Source organism: Polypterus senegalus, chromosome 1, assembly GCF_016835505.1.
Source record: "Polypterus senegalus isolate Bchr_013 chromosome 1, ASM1683550v1, whole genome shotgun sequence".
Classification (NCBI taxonomy): Eukaryota; Metazoa; Chordata; class Cladistia; order Polypteriformes; family Polypteridae; genus Polypterus; species Polypterus senegalus.
Window position 1 is genome coordinate 272,755,152 of NC_053154.1, and position 22,074 is coordinate 272,777,225.

Here is a 22,074-nt window from a genome sequence, read left to right on the forward strand (position 1 = left end):
TAATGTCAGTAGGATGCAGAGACTTTAAATAAGTATTCAGCATTCATGTGTGGTCCATGGCCAGCTTTTCATCCCGGCCAATACCCCCAGGCCACCAGATGGAGCTCTCCCTGCAACATGGAGGTGCCCCAAATACCAGCATGGAATCATGGACAATGGTGTTTTCCTCTACAGCCCTGCTGGATACCACAGGGGCCAACAGAGGACGCTGCAGGTAAGCCCAGAGAGTCGTTTGTGCCCTATAACCCGGGAGTGCGTCTTAGTAACAGTGACAGGAGAGATGATGTACTACCGGGGTGAAGAAAAGGACTTTTAATCTGACCAGGAAGTGATAAGGAATCATGGACTGAAGGATGGGGAACACTTTCGGGTCAGGGACTATAAAGGATTGTGGGAAATCCCCAGACATTGAGCTGAGCTGGGTGGAAGGGTGGCAACGCGTCTGGGAGAGGAGGATTGATTATTGAGTATTGTATTGTTTAACGAGAATTGTGGAGAGGAGGGTGCTTTGTGCACTTTATTATTATAATAAATTCAACTTTTGGACTTTTACCTGGTGTCTGACGTATTGTCTGAGGGTTCAAGGGAGCGATAGCAGCCCTAATCTGTCACACGTTATTGTTCTTTTAAAATTGCATTTCACCTCTTATTACTCTGCTTACCTGAAAAAAGTCACATCTTAAACAAGATTAACTGGATCTCAAAGAAAAGGCAGTCATTTCACAAGGAAAATAAGTCTTTTGAGAAAAATCAAACATGTTTAAACTACAAAGAAGGGGATGTCAGGTAAATAACACCTAAAGAATCATAATTTATGAAAACATATAAGCAGATGCTGTACGTTATAATATTCAGTGGCAGGGTGAGACTTGTTTAGGCACACAGTATTTGTTTGTGAATAATTCAACTAAAATGTCTGAGGTAGAAGAGATAGTGAATGTAGGAAAGGAAAGAGGCAGTGCAGTTGATGCTAACAGTAACCTTCAGGGAGAAAAAAATTATGTGAAATGCCATACTATTAAGTGAATTATTATTATGGATCAGTAACGGCACACTGCATGAAAACACTTGACGTGAGCATTCCTAGTTTTCATACTCTTTCTCAGTAAGTTTAGCATTCGTTTTCTCAGAGGTTGATGCATTTGCTGCTTCCTAAGCAGCTCTTCTTTTCTCCACCCTAACAGCCCGCTTCTTCTCTTCTTTCGTCAGCATCTTTTCGCGTTAAAATTGATTAAGTCAGTGTTTGTGTTGCAATTACTTAGTATGTTTTCTTTAATTTTTCACTTAAGCTGGCACTTAAGTCTTCAATCTGCCTCAAGAATGATTTAAGATATGATGAGGTAGGGGAAATGACGGCGAAGGTAGGAAGGATGGGAACGGCGCTGTGCTTCTGGACGCTGCCGAGAGCCAATTCTAAAATAAAATAAAACAACAAAAAGAGGAATAACCTTGGAGGTCAATCATCACCTTAAAAGCGGATAGTAGACGTTGTGTAGTATATGTGTACCAAATTTCAGGTCAATAGATCAAACGGTTTGCGAGCTACAGGTGATTTAAAATCTTGTACAGACAAACTGACAGCCACGATAGCATATTATACACTATAAGAAGATTTAAAAGAACACAAATGGTACAGTGATTTTGGGGTATATCACAGGCCAACCTGTTTCATGTCCAGTTTTACAAACATATAGAACTTTAAGAGGTCAGGAATGTGTTTAGAATAAAAAAGGTGTACGTTCCACTAATCCTCCTGGCCAACTGTAATCACAAGAGAGAATGCCAGAAATGTTTTTCAATCCATTTTGCAAATATTAGAGAGTCTGTGCCTATCTAAAAGACTATAAAGAGAACATACCTTTCAACTGCTTTTCAACCAAAGAGCTCCCATTCTAATTTTAGCTATGCTCCTGCAATAATGCAACACTCTGAATGACCTACAGAGTGAAAATACAAAGCTTTCATTGTCCTAACAATAACTACAATAGTCAATTCTACATCACACAAAATGTATGCATCAGCTATTCTAAATCCTAATTCTTACCTATTTATCAGCTGGGGAAAGCAACTTCTAGATAGTGTCAGGATGTGACAAGTTTATCTAAACATTCATTTCATGTGGTTCTAGCAAATTTCCAAATACATAAAGATGTTCTGTTTTTAACAAATTAATGACAAATGATTTTTACTCATCTTCTATTTCACCTTAATAAACCAGTAAATTAACAATGAATAAAGAGTTAAATAAATACTGCTAAATCTCATCAGTTCTGAATGAAAGTTAAACTCATGGAGGAAATAGATTTGGTCACAGGATTGAAGCCTGAACGGCAGACATATCTAACTGCAAACATTAATGAGAGTATGAGATACACATCTTTATTAAGTTTCAAGTAAACTATGCGAGAACACCGTCTGAGAGCCCACCTAAAGCCTCAAAACAGTCTCATATTCACTGGGTATGCAGAGTTGCAGAGGATCACCTCTAATCCCAGAAGCATTAAGCAAAAGGCAAGATAAAGCCCAGCCGACCCAATGAAACAGGGCTAATTTAGAGTCGCCAATTAAAATAACACACGTGTCTTTGGGGATATGGAAGGACAACCAGGGTACCCAGAGGAAAACCTGCACAGATACAGCACAATATGCAAACTCCACACAGACAATGACTTCAGCCCAGGATGCTGTATCTGTGAAAAGCAGCACTAACCACCATTCTGCTGTGCCACCCTAAATTCTCAGGCCTGTGTGATCTAATATCTAAGTCAAGTGCATCAAAATATGTACTTGCATATAAAAGCACAAGGACTAAATGATTTCCTGTACTCTAGGAGGTCATAATATCAGTTATAAGTTAACAACATTAGGGCCATTTAATTTTAAACAATTAAATATGCAGGATTACAATATTTTCTATCAATTTGCAAAAAAAAGGATACATTTTAAATCAGTGTATGATTTATTAAAATTTGCACCTGTGCTACATACATTTAGGAGATCACCACCAGCTAGGTAAGATTCAGTATGGGCAATACAACTTACACTTTTAATAAATATTCAATGAGTAAGAAAAGAGACCGTAAACAGTGTTGCACAAAATACAAAAACTGGGCAGCATTTACTTTCAGGCCAACATTAAGTAGTAAAATAATTGTGAAACCTGTGCCTAGAACAAAAAGTTAGAATTTCTAATAAAAATTCAATGCCAAATGTATATAATGAATCCATTTTTTAAATATTCACCAGAAAGAACAGTCAATATGTCCAGTGGCTACAGAGGCAGCCGCCATAGTAACAACACAGCACAGACAAAGTTGACTTAGCACAGCTAGCTGGGGCTTAAAAAAAAAAAAAAAACTCAGACATCTGTAGAATTTGTCAGTTCATGCTACTAAGTGTTATGAAAGAAATGAAACATATAACTCGTAGACATCTCTGTGAGAGAGCTCATTCATAATGGGAAAAGTCCAAGAAGATTAGAAAAATGAACACTTATCTCCTATCCACAACAAGGGGGTAATTATGGATCTATAAATTTTAAACAAATGCAGCATCCATCCTTTCAGCAATTCATTTATTAATTTTCTGCTGCTTATCTTAGTCCGTGTCACCGGGGCAGCAGTCTAAGCAAAGATTTCCAGATGTCCCTTTTCCACACAACACCCTCCAACTCCTCTGGGGGATACCGTGAAGTTTCTATGCTAGCCGAGAGAAATTATCTCTGCATCGTTTTCTGGATTGGCCCGGAGGACTTCTCCTGGTTGGACATGCCAAAAACATTTCTCCAGGGAAGCATCCAGGAGGCATCCTCATCAGATGCTCAAATCACCTCAGTTGGCTTTACTTTGAGCTCTTCCTGAAGGTCTGCACAACTCAACCTATCTCTAAGACTGAGCTCAAACACCACACCAAGGAAACACATTTCCACTGCTTGTATCAAATTTTTTAGGTTGCTACCTAAAGAACATGACCATAGGTGAGGGCAAAAAAGTAGATTGACGGGTGAGCCTTTATAATGCACTGGTGAGGCCTCATCTGGAATACTGTGAGCAGTTTTTGTCTCCAGGCTACAAAAAGGACATAGCAGCACTAGAAAATGTCCAGAGAAGAGCAACTAGGCCGATTCCAGGGCTACAAGGAGATGAATTATGAGGAAAGATTAAAAGAGCTGAGCCTTTACAGTTTAAGCAAAAGAAGATTTAGAGGAGACATGATTGAAATGTTTAGAATTATGAAGGGAATTAGTACAGTGGATCAAGTCTGTTACTTTAAAATGAGTTCATCAAGAACACACGGACACAGTTGGAAACTTGTTAAGGGTAAATTTCGCACAAACATTAAGAAGTTTTTCTTTACACAAAGAACGATAGACACTTGGAATAAGCTACCAAGTATTGTGGTAAACAGTAAGACTTTAGGGACTTTCAGAACTCGACTTGATGTTTTTTTGGAAGAAGTAAGTGGATAGGACTGGCGAGCGTTGTTGGGCTGAATGGCCTGTTCTCGTCTAGGTTGTTCTAATGTTCTTCACTTTCCGCTCAGCTCTCTCTTCACCACAACTGACCGGTACAATGGCTACATGATGTCCCTGTGCAACATATAACCATAAAAATATTCAAATAACTAAATTGAAAGGATGTGTGTAGTTCTCTATATAGCTGACATGGATTTAAGCAGGATGGGTCACGTTTCACTGAAATAGTTAGATTTCTTTGAACTACTAGTCACACAGATAGTGGCTAAAAGAAAATGACATGCTGTAAGAGTATAAACTTTCTTGTACATACTGGGCCAGGACAGGTTTAGAAGCAGAAAGTAAAGAGTACAGCTTAGGATTTTATGATCAAATACAAATGGGACACTCAGCAGAGTACTGCAGATCAATATTATTTCACATACATGCAAGTAACTCCTGAGAACACATTTAGCAAAATTATTACATTTCTAAAAGATAGGATGTGATGTTGATTGCTGCACTACAGTAACACAAATAAATGCAACATGGAAGATACTTAAATTGAGAATGATAACACTGAACATTAAGAAAACTATCCAAGAATGTTGTTAATGCTGTACAACTTCCGAAGGTACCGTGAACTCTTCTTGTTTTGTTTAAATGAGCAAATTGGTTTTCACAAAGTTTGCACTTCTTTTTGTAAGATGTTTCTATGGTATATTGAAATATAAATAGTATTTCATACGTTTTAAAAGCTTTTATTGCCAATTACATTAAATTTATGCAAAGAGTCAATATTTGCAGTGTTATATAAAACTAAAATGAGTAAGCACAGAGTGTTGTGGAATTACAGAATAACCTTCTCACCCAAGCTGCAGAAGTTGCCACACTGTTTGCCTCCAAAAGAAAACTGGACGGATCATTTATTAGCACAAACAAGTAGCATAAACATTTCATAACATTTCTGCTAATAATATGACGACTTTAAATTATAAGTTTAATAATGATCTGTCCATATATTTCCTAACCTCACTTCTCCCTAGTCAGGATTGTAAAGAGCCAGTGTTTATCCTAGTAGTAATAGGAGCAACACAGAAACAAACTGCACCTGGGGTACCAGTTCATTACAACACACACTCAAGACGCAAACATATACTCACAACAGGCCAACATATATCAGCCAATAAATCTATAAGACTGTCTTTGGACTGCTGTAGAAAATCACATTGAGTTATAACTTCTTCCATCAAAACAACTTTCACTAAACTGATAATAGGCAAGCACTGTGGCATACTGACATATCCTCAGTGGTTTAAAGTGCAAGGCTGCTGGTGAAATCAAAACCTATTCGGGTTTAACTCAGGCAGAAAGATAATGGCACATGATATCGGTCAACACATGCACCAAATAAAACATCTGAAGCAACACACACACACTGTTGATACACAAAAGGTTTTCCTTAACTGAAGCATGTCTATGTAAGTATACTGTATTCATTGCACTGACTGTTTGGTACAGAATGCCAACAAGATCAAGTAAGACTTTACTGCACTGCCCAGGCACAAAAAAAAAATGAGTTGTTTAAGGGGTCTCACTGCTGATAACTTTAAGTTGCAGTTCCTAGTAACTTTTGTGGCCCTGTATATTAGCCATTTTTACACAAAAAAAAAAAACCTTAATTTCTACCTTTGAGTTCCCAACTACGACCAGCATGCATGCATAGTCATAAAAATGTATGCTGTTGGTTTCTTATTTTTTGAGTTGAAGGCACGTGTTAAGAATGCTAAACTAAACTGTAAAAGATAGCCAAGCGTCCCTTGATTTGGCAAACTATCTTAAGTGGACACAACTGAGGGAGCTAACCTGTAAACCTGAAATTCTTAAAATTCAATTTATTACTTGAGCTATTTTTTTTAAATAAATTTAAAATTCGCTCTTAAATAAACTGGTGAACACCATATTACTGGTCAGTGCACACACACCACAACAGCCCTGCTGCAGGAACGTGTCCAAGGGAGCCAGTATAAAATCATCAGATAAAGTCCGGTATGCTTATCTTGAACATGGCAGAACATATAACGTCATTTCAGAAACAGTTATTCACTACCAAAAAACAAGCAACATGATAGAAAGTATGAAAGACGTGTTCTATTATCTTCTAGGTGACACTTTTGCCATTACAATAATTGTAAATTAATATCGATGAAATTATAGTAGACTTCCAAACCAGAATTACAGGTGAATGCCAGTCTAAAACAGGCTCTATATTTTTCTTCTAAATTTCAGGCAGTTTTTTTCATTCTGAAAATGTTGTATTTTAAAATGAAATAGAACTATTAGTATTTAAAACCAGATGAGCTGAAACAAAGGGAAAGTTTATCTTACTGTAATGCTTATTTATAAAGAGGAACTAGAAATACTTACAACAGGCTACCTCAGAAATATCAGGTTACTTGACCAATAATTAAAACGCCACCAACCTAGACTGCAAATAAAGTGTGAAAAATTTGTTAATATTTACCTAAATCAATAGAAATATATTAAAGGACACCCACTTTTAAGAGCAAAAGCATAACATTCTCCCATCCACTTACTGCAGTTCAGGGTTGCGGGGACCAATAGCCTATCCCAGCAGCACTGGCAGCAAGGAAGCAGTTCATCACAGAGCCCACTCACAACCATATCCACACTTGCAACAACTCAGGCACATTATGAAATCACCAATTAGCCTAACACGTTTGTCTATTGGCTATAGCAGGAATACCAGAGCAACTGCGAAAAACCCCAGAAGAAAAAGGTGAGAAAATGTAAACTTCCGCACAGCCAACATTGTGCCAAGAACCTAAGATTCTGGATCTGTAAGGCAGCATCACTAGCTGATGAACCCTCTTGCCATTAATCACAGATTTAGTAAAACTGAAACCAACAGAAAGTTTCAGATATTAACTACAGAATCTCAAGATCGGGTGACTAAATCTGTTGGACACAGAAATTTGTTTCATAATCTATTTTGGAAGAGGAAAAAAAAAAAATGAGGAAATAAGAGACAACTTAAGAAGAATCACTCTGCCATTTTCTAAAAATGCAGCAACATGCACGGGGTCCACTAGACAGACTGGAAAGCTCAATCTTGATAGTTCAGTCGCAATCACTGATGCCCTCAGCCTGTTGCTGCAATATAAATAGTGGTAGCATTGTGAATTGTGAGTGCTTTGAATAAAAGTGTCAGCAAAAAAAATAAAAATAAATAAATGTACATGTGTTGCTTTGGTATGGGGGGGGTACACAAATGAAAAACAGAATGACCAGTTTAGTACAATATTGTCAGCCAAGGATAGAAACCCAAAGCAGTTCCATGTGAAAGCAGAGAATCAGCAAAGACAGCATTGTCAATAGGTCAATGAAAATATCAATCAGTCCACTTTCAGGATTCAATCCTTCCTGAGTAAGACAACAATTAGGGTAAAGTATAAAACATGCATGCAGAAACACACATTCACAGATTAAAAGATAAAATTCTGCTATAAAATCTTCAACCTGCTTCAGGCCTGCTTTGTGCATATATACTAATAATCCTAATCTATCCATATGCCATATTAGTTACCGTATTCTAAAGGCACATTTTTTGCATGAGCAATCAATCATTACGTCTTTATTTTACCCTGCCACATTTATAAGGACAACTACAACCATTTTTTTTTTTATAAAAGCATAATAATAACATAATTTAATAGTAATCCCATACTAGAACAAAATAAAAGAGGCAGTATCATTAAAGGTTTGGAGGCAAGGCAGAGAGACAGAGACTAAGATGGGAAAATGTGAATATCAGGTAAACAGCAGAAGCACTAGGAAACATCTGGACTGCTTTAGTTATCCAATTAGAGGATAACTAACTTTGCCTTCATCATGATCTTGTATTACTAACCTATTTCTGAGCTTTGCGACTCCTTTTTCAGGTCAGTGTAAGCTTACTTCATAAACTGTTATTCTTTAGATGTATTTATAACATAACATAGCATTCTTAGGGTAACAGTGGGAGGCAGTGTCAATCTGCACAACACTGGGCACAAGAAAACAAACAGCCATGGACAGGACTTGGTCAATTTTTCACAGGCCTTGGTCACATTCACACAGGGCCAATTTGGAATCACTTAATTAGCAAACCTACACATCTGCAGGAGTGTGAGATGATTTATTTTACACTTGAAAACACACTATATTATTATGTAATACATATAAAACATTTATTCTCCTTTAGGAGAGTCAGAATATACTGTGCCATTTGGCAGGAACTGATCTGGGAACCACCGTTATCATGGGTGATATGGTATCCCATATTACTTTGCTAATTTTTACCGTTATGTAGCCTGACTTGTAATGTTATACCATAGCTGCCCTGAATCTGTACAGCCACCCATGACATTTGCAAAGAAACATTTGTCAGGTACAATTGTCTATTAGTGGTAAACTCCTTGCTTCTATGCTTTTTGGGTACCATTCAATTATTTAATTTGATATGTAGGAATCTTGCGCAACTTGCCGTTGATAGTGCTATACAAGACAAAGATTGAACGATCAACTGAAAGTACATTCACATACACATTCACTTATACCTGAGACTGCAAATAACACTATCATTTTTAGAAACTAGAGTACCTTGGAAAAAAATCTCACACAGGCATACAAGTACATAGGACAAAAACTGCATAGAGATCATAATCAAGCTGGGATTTGAAACCTGGACAGAAGTTTTAAGGTAGGAGCACGAATCAGTGGGCCACTATGGCCCTCAATTAAATATAATTTTTCTGATATGCTATTTCAGTTTAGATAGATCGCCAATACTTAACATGGCAGCACTAGAAACAAGGCAGGAGCCAACCGTGAATAAGAATAGTGGACAGTGAACTATAAATGAATAAACAGAATTGAATTAAAACTGCAGACATTTTACAGCATTTGATGACAGCACATGCAGATCCTTACTTTGCCTTAGATGCTCTCCTCTTTAAAACTTCCGAAATCTGTGCAATGCTTGTGAGCAAAGAGAGAGACCTTTATCCTCACAACTTGTCATGTTGCTCACAAAGGTCTGACACATTCCAGTTCATGACTACTGTATTAGTCATGTGAAATTCCTTAAGAGGCCAAAGAGAACATGGTGGCATTAAAGGTAAGAGTCCACTCCCCATGGAAAATTATAGAAAAAGCAGTGCTAAGAAAGCAGATATGGCGGATTACATTGCAAATACATCCATTTTTCTGCTTGTTATCTTTACACTTGATTATGTGAGGTGTATCACAGAAGAAAGTGAACTTCACACTGCACACAATTATTTTGAAAATCACTTTTGTTTTATAGAAGAAAACCCACTTCCTGCTTTAAAAAAGGTTTGGATTTTATTATATCAACGCTTGCCGTTTTTCAGTTTCTAAAGTGAGTAGACATGCAATGTCCTTGTGTCAAAAAGTTAACATCTCCTCACAAAAGCAATGCTTTTAAAAAGAATTTCTTGGTCCTGTTTTGTGAATACTTTGAACTTTATACATAGGGCTAGGTTACCCATTCTGACCCTTATTGTTAAAAAGAAGTTGTCACTGCACAAACTCTTGAGGCACAGCATGTCCTAATAAAGGAGCACTTCACAAGAACGTGGCATGAAAAAAAAAAAAATTAAAATTAATAACTGCCATTTAGTAAACCACTTCTGAAGCTCCAACGGTCTACTGGACTACAGTCCTAAATTGAAAAAGATCTCCAAAAACAATGAATCTTCCTGAAAGTGGCTTTTCAAATACCTATGCAGCTTGTCACGCAGAAACCACCTCAGGCCTTTACTGACTTGTCTGAAATCAAGCCTGTAGTAAATTGTTCACGGCTCCACTGTAAGAAAAAAACAAATGGTGAAACAGGATTTTGTGGGAGAGCAGTATAGAAAAAATATTGTTTGTTAATAGCAGTGATGTTGTATGTCTCAAACAGCAAAAAAGGGACTTGGACAATCCTCAAAAAACACTGAAGGAAGATTCAATTGACCAAGGGATTCGGCATTGCATCATCTAATTTTCACAGATACCCTCTATTCCACAATAAGAGTCTCAAACCAAATTTCTAAAATAGTAGTGGGAATTCTTTGAACAAGTAATCATTAAAAGAAAGATGGATTCTGTTTTGCACAGAGGATTCTACAGAATATATTAGGCCTTCCGTCTGTAAGCAAAAACACCAATGACTCGTAAAGCAATACAACAATTCAAACACACAGGCAAGTCTAAGACAAAATGGCTGAAGATGACAAAATTCGACTGTTTGTAATGACCAGTCAAAGTTCAAACTTGTCAGGTCAGGTCGGGGAGCATGCACTGGTATAGCGTGTTGCCACACCCAGAACACGACAAAACAGCTTATGATCCTGGTTTGCAACCCCCAGGCAGACACACGGTCCAGTCCCACCCTCCGGAAATGACCCTCTCTATCTGCCACAGACAGGTATTACGTGGGCGACCTCTTGGGCTGGTCCAGCCACTCGGGTCCTCAACAATAAGGATCCTGCGAGATAGATCACCCTCGGAGAATCGCACCACTTAGCCATAGTCCTTTAACTGATGCTCCCTCACAATGCAGGTAATGTGCCTCATTCGGGACTCCATGAGCAACCGCTCATTCGACACAAAGTCAGCAGTACCCAAGGATTCTCTGAAAAGGCACAATACCAAAGGAGTCCAGTCTTCATTTCAGGCAACTGGATAGCGTCCATGTCTCACAACCATATAGCAAGACAGGAAGCACTTGGACCTTCATCCTTTTGCATAGATATCAAGAGTGCCACACACCCCTTCCCAGCGACCTCATGATCCCATGCTCTCCGAATTCATATACTGACCTCATAGGAAGAGTCACCAGAGAAATGAATGTCATTGCCGAGGTAAATAAACCTCCCCTTTTTCAAACCTGAATGCCAAAAAAATACTCTGGAAGGACCCGAAACAAACAGTTCATACTAAAAATTGAGGCACTGAATTGAAGCAGGCAGAACTAAAATAAATCTAAAGAGAAGCAACAGGCTGATCATCAATTACAAGCAGTATTTCAGCCTTAGAGAAGTTAGTGCATTTATACAACATGCTGCCTGACTGCACTTATGAAACATGCATGTATCAAAATATGCTACTTGTTCATAGAGGTCCTCTATGACTATTATTAATATCCGGATGAACATCTAGAAAAAGTCATCATCAAAAGTATTTAAATATTTCTCCTTCAATTTTCAAAACACTGTGCCAAGTATTGGACTATAGGTCTTTCTCTTCCAGGGAGCATTTCCGAGGGTGTATGAAAGTGGTTGGAGCCCCATAACTCAGGTCTTTCATTTTAGAGCAGTAGAAAGCACTCCCTGAGACTAACTGAATTTTTAAACCCAGCTCCACCCATAAATAGACTCTTCCCAACACAATACAACAAACTGGATGGTAGGAAGGACCGAGTTCCTCAAAAGCAACAAAGACATTGTGTTCACAAACAGTCAGACATTGATTTTTAGTCATCAGCTTACAGCAAATTCTGCAATAAACAGGGTTGCGATCTGCACCACAAGCCTTCTGTTGGGTTGAAGAGACTGCTTCTTTAGCACCAATTCTAGTTCCAGGTCTCTTATAAGACGATGCTGCCCCAGCAGCTTTGAGGACCAGTCTTTATTGGCACAGTAGTTTAGTAGAACACACTGGCAGCTACACACAGTCGCCTGTTGGGATGAGTGAGAATATCCAGGGAGACAAGACAGAATATGCAATAATGACTGGCCTACAGACAGTAAGAAAAACCTGAAGAAATGAATTTTGTTTCACAGCTTTCTAACGTAAACACATCTATAGCCACTCTGTACAACTGAAAAAAATCAAATGACCAAATATTGATTTATCCTTTATAGTTTTATAGTGTAGTAATATGTGACATAATTTAATATTGTTTCTTTGTATCAGTATACTGCTGCTGGATTATGTGAATTTCCCCTTGGGATTAATAAAGTATCTATCTATCTATCTATATTGCATAAAATACAACTGAAATATCTTCATGATTTGTCCCTTTTCCTTAAGAAATCTCAAACTTAGGCAACAAAAGGAGTTATCCATAAATTCAACTTATTTACACTGTCATTCAGAAAAGGCCAAGGAATACATTAAATGTAGCAAAATGTGGTTTAAGCAAAGTATGAGCCATGAACGAGATATGCAGCTGTGTTTGTAACACTCCTGACAAGAACACTGTGCAGGATATTGACAACACAGCGAGTTAATTTCATTTTCATATGCTGATAAGCCAGAGCACGTGTTTCGTTCTATACTTCCGTCCCCTTTTACAAAAGGACTTTTTTCTTGCACTAAACTGCCTTCCTTTTCACCTTCAGCCTCAGATAGTGGAGTTTCCCAGTCATGCAGCTGTGGCTTAATGTTCAATAGAAGAAGTAATGCTTTCAAAACTGACCAAACAGGGTGAACATCTCATGAGGCAGCATGCTGATAAAACATCAGTGTGTGTGCTGGTCAGGGGATGGTCACAATGAAACAGGAAACTGGGATTGCCACACCAGTGAGGCTCTGGTCCAGCAGATAAACAGACATGCATGCACAAAGCTGAACTCATCCCTGCACAGATGTGTCCAGTGCGCTCTTATTTTTTGAACTGGAAGAGGAATTTCTTTGCAATTCCAGTGAAGCATTTCACAAAACAAGTATGAACAAATTTTGCTACTAAATATGTGCCATGCCCTGAGTTCTGAGGAACATTTAAAATTCACTTATTTTCTGTATGTTATAGAAACCATACATCATGAATGAAAAGGTGCACTTCCATTAAAACAACTTAGGCAACAGAAATATAAAGCTGTGCCAAATTAATAATAATATGAAAAGTCTGTGTCAAAAGAGCTCCAACCATTTGGTCTTCCAAATCTGCAGTATGTTTCACTCCAACAGAACATCTTTAATGACTTTAATTATATGGATAAATTAACTTTCAATTAATTGGAGTGGTGGTTAGATCTGTTGCATCTTGATTTCAAAGCCCTGAGTTCAATTTCAATCCCACAGCAGAAGGTTCTCCAGTTTCCTTCCACACCACAAAATGTGTAGACTGGTGAATTTTAAGTCAGTACTCTATGAGTGGATGTATGAATCAGCATTTTCTGTGATGAACCGACACAAAATCCAGCAATGGTTCTCACTATAAGTCCAAAGTGGCTGGAATATATACACAATCTCCCTGTGACACTGAAATAAATAAGAGGATTAGAAAATAGTTGGATTGACTAATTTCTTATTGGCAAACAATTGATGGGCACTTTTTTTCATTTATCCTACTAGGAAAGGCCCTGTCCCACCCCATTGATATGAGAACATTAGAGGTCATTTATCCCAACAAGCTCATCCATCCCATTCACCTACATTATCCAAAATAATATCAAGTCAAGATGTGAAGGTCCACAAATTCTTGCTCTCCTGCACACTACTTGGCAATTTATTTCATGTATATGTAATTCTTTGTGTGAAGAAAAACTTTAGAATATTTGTGCAAAACATTTCCTTAATAAGTTTGTCCTTTTGGCAGAATTTATTTTAAAGTAACAGCCGGGATCTGTTCTACCAAATACTTTCATATTTTTAAACAGTTCAATCATGTCCCCTCTTAACCTCTATTTGTTTAAAAGAGAAGTTCAGTATTTTACATGCCGAACTTACTTCTTCACAAACATGGCATACATGCATTTGGTACACAAAATTGTGTTATGAAGTTAAGCATTTTGTGAACATCTTTAAAGATATCTTACCCTCACTGGCGCTTTACAATGGAGGCTAATTGAAGTATGGGGTACCACCAGAGAATAAAAGCCTAAAAACGTACCAATGAAACAGCTAAAGTTTTGATAAAGAAAAACATGCCTTCTGTGTTTCCAACACTTTTGTATCAACAAAAGGGACCTGTAAATAACCATTTTATCAAACATTCCTGGTGCTATTTTTCTCAAGGTAAGGACACATTTTCTATTCACTTGTGTACGTTCTCATATAAATGCAGAAGTAAATCAACACAAAGCCAAACACTTGGCACGAAATGTTTACTGTGATTTGGTCTTTCAAAAGGAAATCACACCTTCTGGGAAAGAAAGATTATTGCGGAAGAAGACAAACACTGACATGGCGTGCACAGCTGGTCTTTGCTTAAAATGGCCAAAACTCATAATATTGCTTGTTTTTTTGTTCACTATGCCATGTATAAACTATTTTACAATGTGTGTGTAATTGTAAGATGTGGATTACCACTAGACAACTGCCTTGGACAAATGTAGCAAGTTTTTAAAGTTTTATTTTCTGGTGATGCCCCATTAGACTCCGCTGTAAAGCACCAGTAAAGGCAAGATATTTTTTTTAAGTGTACAAAAAAGAATTAACTTTAGAGCACAATTTTGCATGGCCAATGCATATATTTGTGAAGAAATAACTTTGCCTTAAAACTTGACAGACTTTTTCTGTAAAGTGAAAAGGTTCAACTCCTCCAAACTCTCCTGATAGCTCATGCCTCTTAGAATCAAATCAGCCTAGTCGCTCATTTAGACAACACTGAATTAGCACCTATATTTAATATCAAAATAGTTTAATAACAAAAAAGCCCCCAGCTACAAACGTAACCCATCTATTAAACAATAAGCAGCCTTTAAAAACATTACACAACTGGTAATATTATGCAATTATGTGCAAGTAATCTGTTTTAAGAAAAATGAAAAGACAAGGCATCCAGTAAAAACCGGGCTACTTTTAAATTTACGAAGTGTTAACTAGGTCTTGCAGCAATCATATTTTTATTATAAAAGGTGTTGAGTTTTCATTCCATCAACACTATCAATTGCACTACATTATTTAATCCTAAACAGATATGGCCCCAACCGATGAAAAACTAGTACAAAAATTAGCGTACACTTATTTGTTTAATTTAGATTACTAATTGAGCACACTATGAGACAACAGCGCCGGCCACTACATAAACTTCAGTTATGATATAGAAATCAAGGAATAGGGCAGAATGGACAAGTAAGACGTGTTCGTGATGATGGCCGAAGAAATCGGAGCACATGACTTCCAAGTCAGCACCTGAACTGCAAACACGAGTTTGGATGTTGACACCCAAGTGCACGCAAAGCCCTGTCACCAGACGGCTTTTATTGCCCAGTGTGGTTAACAAGCAGGCGCTGCTTATTAACTGTGAATTGCCACAGGCTGCCAGCTCCTCGAAAGGAGCACTGCGGTGTTTTGGGTTCACATGATCACAATCGTTAATTGAAATCTTGTGGCATCTCCTTAACGAGATCAACAAACGTCTCCCACTGCAGTAACAGTGCCAGACTAACTTTAAGAAATATGACTGAAACAAATAAAACATATTAGAAAGCGAGTGTACATCAAGCACATGTCGCGCGTGTGCTACTTTAATTTATAATAGATAGATAGATAGATCTCACCCCCTGCATATCTTTCACAAAGTAGCTGCCACTTGAGCCCTGATAGATCCTTTCGGGGAATATCCCGGCCTCTATCGCTTGTTCTGCTTTCCGGATGATCTCTCTAAACTCGGGATCCTCTGGAAACTCATTCCGATGAGGGTCACGGGGAGAATTCATTCGGTCTCTTTCCAGTAAAGGTTGACGCTCCCGGCTTCGACTCGGGCTGCCTGCCGGTACTCGAACAACTGAACCAGGCATGCCCGCGAATCCAGTCCGTGGACTCGAAGGCCCCGTAGGGCAGTAACTGAAATCAGGAGGATCCCGGAGCGGAGATACTAGCGGGCTCGTCTCATCCATCCCGCAGTTGAACCGTGACAAACAACAGGCAGAAAGAAAAATAGAAAGCTACGCCAGAGTCAGCACTTGCTCTGGCCTACGCTGTTTCTACAATCGCGGCAGCTGACTGTCAGCTTCCTTAATTCCCGCCCACACATGCAAATGACAGCACATGGCAAAATGAACGAAAATCCATAAGCGCCTCCTTCCACCAATCAGCGTGCTTCCCTATGGGCGAGTGTGAATATTAGAATATTATGGATTTGGCGAAATCCGGGACGTCTGGTGGGTCAGGCAACACTTTTTTGAGTCATACCTCTACCTCCAGAGAAACGCACTGCCCCCCGTCTGTTGTTGGAAGCTGCTTTAGCATTTAATCCCACTTTTCAGCATACTGTAATATTCGAATTGACAGACATATTTTTGCTAAACTAGTGGCAGTATAACGTACTGAACCGTGATCAACTTCCCACTTGCTGAGTATATTGTCTCCTTCGTTTTACGATTGGCCATAAAGTAAAAACTGTTTCCCACACCCCTATTAAAGTAGTAGGTAAGCTTTTTCTGAAATTAACGACTACGCATATTTAGTCGTTGCTCACAAATACATTTTTCGAATGGATCGTGCCTAAAGTGCTGCCCCCAAAATCCAGAGGTCGCCCATCATGGTTCAAGAATATTCGCTCGCGGTTAACTGAAAAACCTCACTGTCGAACCTTTGGCAGGCGTACCGGCGGCGATGATAGACTGCAGTGCCGATTATCCGATCGTTTAGGACGTTTGCCTTGCAAACCCCTTGACTGAGGTTCAACCAAATAAAGAATTAACGAGTCTTGTTACTTTATGAATAAAAATGAAATCGAGATTATTACTGGGTTTACATATTTTTTTAATTACGCCGAAGAATAATTCAATATTGGTGCATTTGCTGGTGGGTGGCTAATGTATGACAGCAGGTATCCTGCCAGTGCGGAAACCCAAGCATTGGCTGATGGGAGATATAACAGCATACAACGCAAGAGAGCACTCTATGCCTAGGTTGGCACTGTGGTGCAGTTCGGAGACTTGGGTTCGTATCATCCCTGCGTGGAGTTTACATGTTCTTTCCCATGTCTTCTGGGTGCTCTGGTTTCCTCTCATGGTTCAAAGACATGCAGGTTAGCTGGACTGACAATACTAAATTTGCCCTAGTGTGTAGTTGGGTGTGTATGTGTGTGAATGTGTGTTCACCCTGCAATGGACTGGCACCCTGTGCAGGGCTTGTTCCTGCCTTGCAACTTATGCTATCTGGGATGGGCTCCAGCATCCCCCACAACCCTATTCAGGAATAAGTAGGTTAGAAAATTATTGACTGACTGACTCTGGGTCTACATAAATCACCAGAGGGGTACTTTGACTTTCACTTGAATGCTGTTGTGCTGGTATACGTCTTGGCCATGCTAAAGTGGAAGATGAAAATGTGGAGGCAGCAGAGCCATTTCTAGGATTTGATTTGCAGGTATCAGGGTATTAGTCCCCTCTGTGAGTTCCATGAGTGCTCTTAGAGTTTGATAAAATCAAAGATGGAGGGTAGGTTCCACTTCTTAAAAGTACATTAAATCGAGGAGCAGTTCCCCTCCTGGTTTTGCTCAAATTCTTAAAGTTTTCAAGTTTTCAAAGATGGGTTTTGAATTACACACAATACACTGAGAGAAAGTTGATCAAGCGCTTCATCAGATATGATGGACACAAAGATTACGGGCTTGGTGTATTAGATCATGTATATGTTGGATAAAAGATCAGTGGTTTGGACAAATAGATCAGAGGCTTCAGTATCTAAAGCCACAAAAACGCCACTGCTGAACAGAGAAAGAAAACCTTCTTTGCAACTGAATTTATGGGAAAGAGGAGACACGACCTTAATCAGGAGTGCTTGCCTGCAAGAATAAATATTATCAGATATGTCCTTACTTGAACTGTGTACTACGTTAATTGTGTTTGCTTAGTGTAAGGCAATTGAGGTGTTATTTTTATTTTAATTGTCTCGTCAATAAATACAATGTACACTCTTTTATGTGGAATTCACAATGGGCACACATAAAAAATGCAGCTGTATTGCTGAAGGCAACATGGCACCACCTTTCAGTTTTGTTACTTGGATGCAAATATTCATACAATAAAACACTAAAACTTGGCAGAAATGTACAAAACTACATCTGCCTGAATAATTGGAGAGGAAATGTTCAAAATCAGTGCTTTGCTCTGCACACCAGTCAACACTATCTACTGCCAACTTACTAGCAACACAGTGATTCATCACTTACTAAAGATATGGAGCTAATATTGGACACATTTTAAGGCAAAGAGGCCCTTATCTGCCGCCCCTATATGTAATAATAAGTTATCCTTCATTAACCTATGCAGTGTTCAGTCTATGGAAGTCACTGGGTATCATACCATTTAGAGGCCTTTGAATATTATGTTCTCATTTACTCTTCCAGTGTGTTTTATCATACTATCAGATCACCTAACATGAAAGGTACCAGAAAGAACGACCAGAGCAGACTGTACTTGCTAAGTAGATGTCAGGTCTTTTGATGTGAGCAGTAAGCTGTTGGGAATGTTCTACCAGTTCACAGTAGCCAGTGGAGTGTTCTACACTGCAGTCACCTGGGGAATCAACCTGAGCACAAACATATTGGGAAAGCCTGCTCCATCACAGGGCAAACCCTGGATACACTGGAAGCTGCTGCGCAAAAGAGGATGGTGGCAAAAATGAATGCCATCATGACAAATCCCCACCATCCCCAACCAGGAGGCACTTTCTTGGAGCACTTTTAGCCACAGGTTTAGTCCACCACAGAGTGCTTAGAAGCACCTCTGGGGGGTCTTTTCTGCCCATTGCTATCAGGCAGTTCAATGCTTCCACTCAATGTACTCAATAAGTTGATTTTATTATTGATTGATTGAAGTGATTGGCTGTATTATCTGTCCTGTGAGCCTGTATCATCGGTTTTATGTTTCTGCTACTGTATAGTATGTATCTGAATTTTACCATGGGATTAATAAAGTTTATCTAATCTAGTCAACTATCCTCTTAGGTTGTTTTCTTAATGGTGGATAGGAAGATACAGTATGTCAAGATCAGTTATATACCCGTAACTTTTAACTCTTATCTGTCTCACTGTCTCTATTATACCCAGTGTATTGAACCCTAGGGACGTCTAATGGCAGGTTGCTTGCTGACTGGGACCATCTTTTATTTGTAAATGTTTAGTTCAAGCCAGTTTTACCACCAAGAGATTACTACACCCAAGCGTCCTCAAGTGCTCTTAAGGGACTGCAGCAAGATACGGAATGGACAATCCTGCACTTGGTTGCAATGAATAATAAAGGCATTTACGTGTAAATTTAATTTATTTGCATTATAACTAGTAACTGGGTATTATAAGGCAATACACAGAATCATGCAAGCTGGGTGCTTTAAATCTTTATTCAGTCCTAGCAGAAGTGGAGAAATGTTGTTGACCATTCTACTCCCAGACATCTTCTTTTCTTGCATGTTATATGTTCTCAAGCAAAGCAAGGGCACAGAGATATAGTACTCTTCTGCAGTTTTAAAAAACAACTGAAGGAAAAGGTTGTGGGGTGGAGCAGTATCAGCTTTGCCCTTCTCTCACCCAAACAGGACTCACACATACACACCCATAGTAGAGCATGTTGACATTAACATTTGCTGAAAATGCTACTTATAGTACATTGATAAAATCAAACTGCTAAAGGTCAGTTCTCTAAGATTCCTAGTTAAGCAAGCAAAAAAATAAAAAAGTTCTGTTTAATGTTCTAGCTTTCCCAGCATGCCCTGCACTTCTGTTCATTAACAAGACTTAAGATTAAAGAGTCACATGGCCACTTATCTAAACAGTTTAAACTATCTCCTGTACACAGTGATGCATGTTTTTCTCCTATGTACAATTTAGAAATGTCAAAAGCAACCTGCCCTACTTCCTTTATATTTTACCTCTGCCTATACTGGTACTTATACTGGTCAGTATGAACATATTTCAAGGAAAGATCTTAGGGAACCTGCGGTGGGCTGGCGCCCTGCCTGGGGTTTGTTTCCTGCCTTGCGCCCTGTGTTGGCTGGGATTGCCTCCAGCAGACCCCTGTGACCCTGTAGTCAGGGTTATAGCGGGTTGGATAATGGATGGATGGATCTTAGGGAACAAAGGGAAATTAATATTTCAATTAAAATTTCAGAAAAAGTTTGGAATTCAGCTATTTCCTAAATACATTCTAGTGCAATCACACCATATTTCAACTACAAATTGTTCATTGTTCTCATATAATTAGTCTAAAATTTACCCAGGGTAAGATCCAACCATTGGGCAATGTCAGCAAGTGCCCATATCCCTAGGTGACATTTTATGGAAAATCTCTACAGCATTCTCATAATTAGGCCTCACTCATGTTTAATTAAATTAAATGCAGTTAAATAATGTCCACCATCGATATGCTACATTAAGCATACATGTTACATTAAAGGTCAATAATCATATTTAAGTTTTATGGAGTTATGGGAACAATAACATCATTAACTTTTTCATTCTGATGTCAAGAAGGTAAGCTGCCCTGTGCACACCGCCTAAAGTTACCACTCTGTTCTACACCCAACAACTACGATTATTTCTATAGCACTTTTTCATACACAGGAAGTAGATCAAAGTGTTTTACACGATGCCAAAGAAGTAGTTGCAAGAAAGAAAAACAAATTAAAATGAGGTAAGAATAAATATGAATAAATAAAAAAACAATCAATATGGACTTATATGAAATAGATATATATGAGGGATGTTCAAAAGATTTCTGCACTTTTTTCTTAACTCTGTTTATTAAGAATTTCTAAAACAAATTACATCACTTTTCTACATAGTCTCCTTCATTTGCCATGCAATTTTCCCAGCATAGCACCAGCTTTTTAATGCCCAATTACTACTCCTCCCGCCTTCACCGTTTCCAACAAAAATATAAAAGTAGAGAAACTTTTTGAATGTCCCTCGTAACTAGTAGAAAGGTAGAGAGGTAGAGTCCTCATATATAGTAACACTTTTTAAATCTCTAAATATGAGCCTGAGGACAATGTCAGATGGCCAGGGAGGACAGAAAAAAAATGTTATTTTAAACTTCAGATAAGAAAAAATCAGCAATGTTTCCAAGGCCAAAAGACCACCCAGGCCCCACATACATGTATATTATTGGTTCATTATTGTTTTTCATAGAGTAGTTCTAGTAGTAAATAATATAAGAGAAATAATAAAAGAACAGTGCAGTAAGAATGTAAGATATACGAATGTTAACATTAAATAGAAAGTCCATTCAGTGAAGTCCATGTCCAGATGTGTACAGACTCCATCTTCATCTGCATCATGAGCAGCAACAGAGAGCATGGTCTGGGAGCAGTGGCACCATTTTGGACAAAATACATTGTATAGCTCTGGGATAGGCTTGGGATTATAATCACTCAAGAACTCTTTAACAGCAGTGACTGAAGATTATGCTGAGTTGCAGTTAGCACAGGTATTATTTTTTAATGGTACACCATAACTACAAGGCAGTATTACTTAGCTAAGCATGACATTTTTCTTCCTCTTCTTTCGGCTGCTCCTGTTAGAGGTTGCTACAGCGGATCATCTTTCTCCATACTAAACATGATATTTTTAAGGAAAATTAATTTTATATAAACTTCACTTCCACAATTAACACTATTTGAAAAGCTTTATACCCTTCCATGCCATTTTCTAAATC

General features: G+C 38.4%; 1 protein-coding gene across 1 annotated transcript in view; it reads right to left on the reverse strand.

The window, feature by feature from the left end:
• Positions 1-16,434, reverse strand: part of pi4k2a (phosphatidylinositol 4-kinase type 2 alpha) — a 37,322-nt gene extending 20,888 nt beyond the window's left edge. The window contains exon 1 of the mRNA XM_039774273.1: positions 15,973-16,434. Coding sequence (XP_039630207.1) covers positions 15,973-16,311 — 339 coding nt within the window. The 5' untranslated portion in view covers positions 16,312-16,434. The remainder of the gene's footprint in view (positions 1-15,972) is intronic.
• Positions 16,435-22,074: the final 5,640 nt, after the last annotated feature.